The following is a 5,477-nucleotide window of genomic DNA, read 5'->3' as shown; positions in this document are numbered from 1 at the left end:
GATTATCCCAGAGAAACAGCAACTCGGTACATAGTTCCATCTATTAAAAGTGCATAGGCAGAATTGATGATTTTGACTGGGCTCAAATGACCCCGATACATTGGTTTCTTACCAATCAGAAACAAAGAACAGTTATATGAAGTTATTAGGAACAAATTGATTGACGAAGTCATTAAAAATTAGAATGATAAAATAAAGCACCAATGAGATATGACGAGAAATATACCTCTGGGGTCAAAATGACCCCGATCAGTACTATGAGGGTTAAACAGACACATTCGAAACTGCAATTGGTCTGTTTGTAATATGATTTTTTGTATTATTTATTCTGATAATAAATAATCTTTTAAAATGCAAATACAGTTAATACTTGTATTTGTCTTCTAAACAATGTAGTCCAACCTCAGAGACCCTTTACATGAAACAAGTTTAATGACCACACAGACACATTGGGATTGCTATACTGTATCATGCTTTATTGAAGGGCAATGCAAAGGGAGTGAGTTCTTCACAATGGAGAGACGCATTATGTGCAGGTCCTTCATTGATGCCAGAACCTGGTCCTTCTTAGAACAAGTCTCATCAGAAACGCTGAGACCTGGAAACACAACAAAAAACATGTAAATTAGGATATAATGGTATTGGTACAATGATGCTGGGGTGCCAGGCAAGAATTATCCTTACCATAAAAAAATGAATACATCTCATATGGTACAGATTGTTACTAGGACTCAGTAGCAAAACTACAGTATGTACAGTATGTTCCTACCTACTGAACCCAGGTGCCAGAGAAACTGGAATTAGAAAGCATGTAACATAAACCAGAGTTTATCCATCCACATTGAATTATCCCCCCACAATGATTAACCCCCTCCCAACAAAACAAAACAGAAAATTAGCAATTTCGTACTCTTAGAATGACACACATGTACTTTGTTCAAACGATGAAAAAAACAAACATAAAAAAGATCTCCTCCCAACAATTTTTAATAACTTTAAACAAACTGTGCCACCAATGTATCTATCACAAACCAACATAGTGTAGTGACCCTGAGTAGAGGTAGGGATTATATTTAGAATTAATTACTGATTAATAAACAATACAAATATTCATTTTTTCCTGTGTGTTTTCAGAATTATAATTAATTGGTGTAACCTTGCCCACAGCCCCCTTCATCACGGAGCCAGATTCACATACGTTACGAGGCCAGAGTTTCACGGTTTGGGTCCGGCTTGGCTCAGTTATTGTTAGTGGAAACACACGTATGGGTACACTATTGTAAATGAGGCATTAGTGACATTGTAAGGTCACTGCACTGTGGTGCAGGAAACCAGGGTTTGAATCTCACTGTGGCTGGAAACCCCAGGATGTTCCAGTAGCAAAGCACTTTCTTTTTATCTGAATGCCAAACAAAATAGAAAATATTGGATTACTCAAACCCATCATAGTCTCAGTGGAAGCATGCTCTGGTCCTGATAGTCACCGATTAACTCGGCAAAACAAACACCAGAGATGTCCCCAAAACAGATGTCGTTTAATCTCTTTCCTTTAGTTCTTGAAGTTCAGTAAAACATTGCACATAAATGACATAAAACAAAAGACAAATCTTCCATGGTTTGCAATGTAGTGGGAAAATGTATTTTTATTATTTTCTTAATATTCTGTATGTTAATGGTTTCATGTTGTTAATATACATGAATCATTAGTTTGTATTTACTCTGTTCTGGGGACTATTTTACTTTATTATGTTATTAGAGTTGTATTACAGCTATTGTCTTCAGGTTAGTTGAATCAGCTAAAACAGTATAAAGATTGTGTGTTTTGAGACACAGGTATTTGGTTGAGGACTTAAAACAATGTCTTTGATAACATCTGCTGCCTGAAAAATACTAACCAACACTAATCAAAACATCAAACACAACCACAGCAATAAACTCAGGTCTATGTTTATTATGCATGTGGTAAATCTATTCCTTACAACTATTTTAACAATATATAATCCCTTCTGGTAGATAAGACTGCAACCTATTGTCTATCTGAAGAGATAAAAAGGCTTCTCCAACTCACATCCTTAGATCTTATCTTCACTTCATGTTAGAGGAGCTCCGGGTGAACTTTTTCTGGAGTAAACATGTTACTTTCGCATCAGTATTTCTGAAACTCTTTTCTCTGCCTCGCCCGCTCTCACATCACACACACCCCTTCTCTCCTCCATACAGCTCCAATCAAGGATTTCAAACTTGATTGACAGCATAACATATCACGTCAGCTCAGAGCCTATACGGCACGAGCACACACACAGACCGGGGGACCAGAAGGCCTGCACAGCGTTCCCAAGACTAAATACTTCCTTGTTTTTACAGAAATCCCTTTTAGACAAGAAGAGTATGGGAGTCCTCCAGCCTGCACTGTGTCACTGCACTGTGTCACTGCAGACTAAACTACAGGTCTGCACATAGGGATAGCACTTTCGTAATATTTAAGTTGCACCTCAAAGCTTGGTTAAGTGTTCAGTTTAGTTTAAATGGTCGACTGGGCCACTTATTTATTATCAGCAATTCAACAGCGTGGAGATAGATGCTAAAGGTTTAGTGCGGTAACTGAGAGCTGCATGACAAGACTATACATATGCACATGTAGATGAACCGTCCATTTCATTGCACCATCATTTAAAAATAGTTGTTGAAATCATGTATTTAATCAATCATATTGCACATTACCATGATATGTTGAATTTATGCGTGACCTGTAATTCTCAATTTCTTTCTTTTGCATGTTTTCTCAGATAAATGTTAAGCTGGTTTCCTAGAAGTCATAACTATTTACATAACATAATTTCACGTGAAATGAATTCTTACTTGCAAAGTTTAATATTCAAACAGGTTTCCTTGGGATCCTCATTTTTCATAATTTCACTGATCAGTTTGCTGAGGTATTTATTAATCAGCTTCTTGCAGATTGACTTCAACCCCCATACCAGTTTATCGCACCCGTCATGAAGTCTCTTATCAACATCATTCTGGAAGAAAGGAAAAGATAAACAAAACAAGACAAACAAAAATAGTCCAACAAACACATTGAGCATATTGATGTGCAGACCTCCCTGTGCAGGGACATGCTGAACAGCACAAACAAACAGATGTACCACTGACCCACCTGCCCACCCACCTCCTTATCCCTCCTGCCCCAGGTCCGACAGATTCAGAAACATTCACCTGATTTGCACCTTCAGGGATTTTACTCTTCACCCATTTGACAAGGGACTTACAGGCGCCGCACAAGCCGGGGATCTCCTCTGTGTCTCCAGAGCCTTCCTGGGCCTGCAACACAGAGTGGGACACACTCACCACCACGGGCGCTCCTACAGGCAGCTGAACACACTGTGCACTGATGGCTCTAGTGCACTTCTAAAGCTATTCTAAAACATTATTATAATAACTATTTAAATCGTCATTATTTGTTATTAATGAATGTCCTTACCTTGATGTACAACTCTCTGATGTTATCATTAGCAGTGCCCAAGTCAACCAATGCTGTGAGCAAAAACAGAAGTTACAATTGTTTAAGAGACAACAGCAGCTTAAATGACTGTTTGTTCCTTTCTGTCCCAGGAGAAAATGGGATGTGCACAGTTTAGATTTTATTTTAGTAATATGATGTGGATTATGATGATTATAGACAAAAAAGCTGCATTATTGAAAACCAGACATCAGACTCTTGTGGAAAATATACTACACCATTCCAAAAAGATTTCAAAATGTCCTTCCTTCAGAAAAATGTATGTGACCTAATACAAATCAAGACAAAAAGGTCCATCTGGCCATACCATGATGTGCTATTTGAGTTGAAAAATCACCAAACACTTTCTTTATTGGAACAAACCGGCAGTGATTACTGAACCCTGCAATAATATGGATGGCAATGCAGGATACTCACCTGACGAGAAGACCAGCAAACACAAGAAGACAAGCGGAGACATTTTCACACCCTTGTATGAAATTATTCTTGAGTGCAGATTTCTGGAGTAGCTGCCAATTTATACCACTTCTGTCTTCTGTAGCCAAGACCTCAAAAACCTATCAGCGTGTGTTGATTACAGGAAAGCTACAATAAACCACATATATATTTGGCACCCTGCTCCCTCCCCCAGACCCCTCTCTTCACAGAAAATAGACCTCAATAGAAGAGATGGATCACTCATTGTTTCGTGCACGGGGGGGGGTGAGTCACTTTGGAAAGTATGTGGCCTACAAGAAAGAACAGCAAAGGCTGTAAGATGAAGATATATTCACAGTGCCCATTGAAATTCTACACCCTTTAAATGTCTTTTTCACATTTCGCTGTGTCAGTGTCTCAGTTTCATGCATTTAAATTAGAGTTTTTTTTCCTCTAATCTACACACCATACTCCATACCTTTACAGTGGAAAACTTTGTATTGTGAAAAAAATATATATATTTAAAATAGAAAACTGAAATATAATAAGTGGAAAAGAGTTAATACTTGGTGGAAGCAATTACAGCTGTGAGTTTGTTGGGACAGGTCTCTACCAACTTTGCACACCTAGATTTGTCAATATTACAAAACTGCTCAATCTCTGTCAAATTCCTGAGGAAGCGTTGATGGACAGCACTCTTTCAAGTCATGTCTCAAATGTTCCATTGGATTTACGAAGACATTTACCTTATTGTTTGTTAGCCACAGTGTAGTCTTGACTGGGTGCTTCAGGTCACTGTTACCCTGAAAAGTGAACTTCTATCCCAGTTTCAGCTTTCTTGCAGAGGGCAGCAGGTTTTCCTCAAGGTGTTTTCTATACTTTGTTCCATTCAATTTTTCTTTTTATCCTGAAACGTCCCCCTGGCTCTGCCAATGAGAAACAGCCCCTTAACATTAAAGTGCAACCACAATGCTTCACCATAGGGCTGGTGTTCTTTGGGTGATAGGCTGTGTTGGGTTTCCACCAAACATAATACTTTGCATTTAGGACAAAATGTTACATTTTAATCAAACCAAAAACAAAATTGCCACATGGGTATAGAATCTCCCGAGTGGTTTTTGGCATCCTTCAAACAGGATTCAAGTTCAAGGGAACTGTCTTGAGTACCATACAGGCCAGATTTGTGGAGTGCTTGGGATATTGTTTTCACATGCACACTTTGACCAGTCCTAGCATTAAAAGCCAGTAGCTCTTGCAGTTGCCATTTGCCTCTTGGTAGCCTCTCTGATCAGTCTCCTTCTTCCTTGGTCACCCAGTTTAGAGGGACAGCCTGATCTAAGCAGGGTCTTGTTGGTGCCATAAACCTTTCACTTCTTAATAATCGTCTTGACCGTGCTCCAAGGGATATTCAAGGCATTTGAGATTTAATGATAGCCGTCTCCTGATTTGTGCCGTTCAACAAACTTCCTCCTGGAGTTCTTTTGGAAGCTCCTTGGTGCTCGAGGTTGAGTTGAGTAATTTTGAAGATGATTGATTACAC

At 38.8% G+C, this 5,477-nt stretch overlaps 1 protein-coding gene across 1 annotated transcript; it reads right to left on the bottom strand.

Moving 5' to 3' along the window:
• Positions 1–455: 455 nt before the first annotated feature.
• Positions 456–4,092, bottom strand: LOC136713642 (antimicrobial peptide NK-lysin). The gene is made up of 5 exons (XM_066690783.1): positions 3,938–4,092; positions 3,482–3,534; positions 3,217–3,321; positions 2,860–3,020; positions 456–598 (listed from the first exon to the last, which is right to left on the bottom strand). The coding sequence occupies exons 1-5, from the start codon at positions 3,978–3,980 to the stop codon at positions 583–585; spliced, it is 378 nt and encodes a 125-aa protein (XP_066546880.1). The 5' UTR covers positions 3,981–4,092; the 3' UTR covers positions 456–582.
• Between the last annotated feature and the right edge of the window lie 1,385 nt (positions 4,093–5,477).

This window comes from Amia ocellicauda, chromosome 18, assembly GCF_036373705.1.
Source record: "Amia ocellicauda isolate fAmiCal2 chromosome 18, fAmiCal2.hap1, whole genome shotgun sequence".
Taxonomy (NCBI): Eukaryota; Metazoa; Chordata; class Actinopteri; order Amiiformes; family Amiidae; genus Amia; species Amia ocellicauda.
Note: the sequence above shows the minus strand (reverse complement) of the source record. Positions and strands in the feature narration are given on the sequence as shown.

Coding starts and splice junctions, on each gene's coding strand:
- LOC136713642 (XM_066690783.1), bottom strand. CDS start 3,980: ATGTCTCCGCTTGTCTTCTTGTGTTTGCTGGTCTTCTCGTCAG. Junction 3,322..3,481: donor TCAGAGAGTTGTACATCAAG/GTAAGGACATTC, acceptor TCTGTGTTGCAG/GCCCAGGAAGGCTCTGGAGA. Junction 3,021..3,216: donor TCCCTGAAGGTGCAAATCAG/GTGAATGTTTCT, acceptor CCTTTCTTCCAG/AATGATGTTGATAAGAGACT.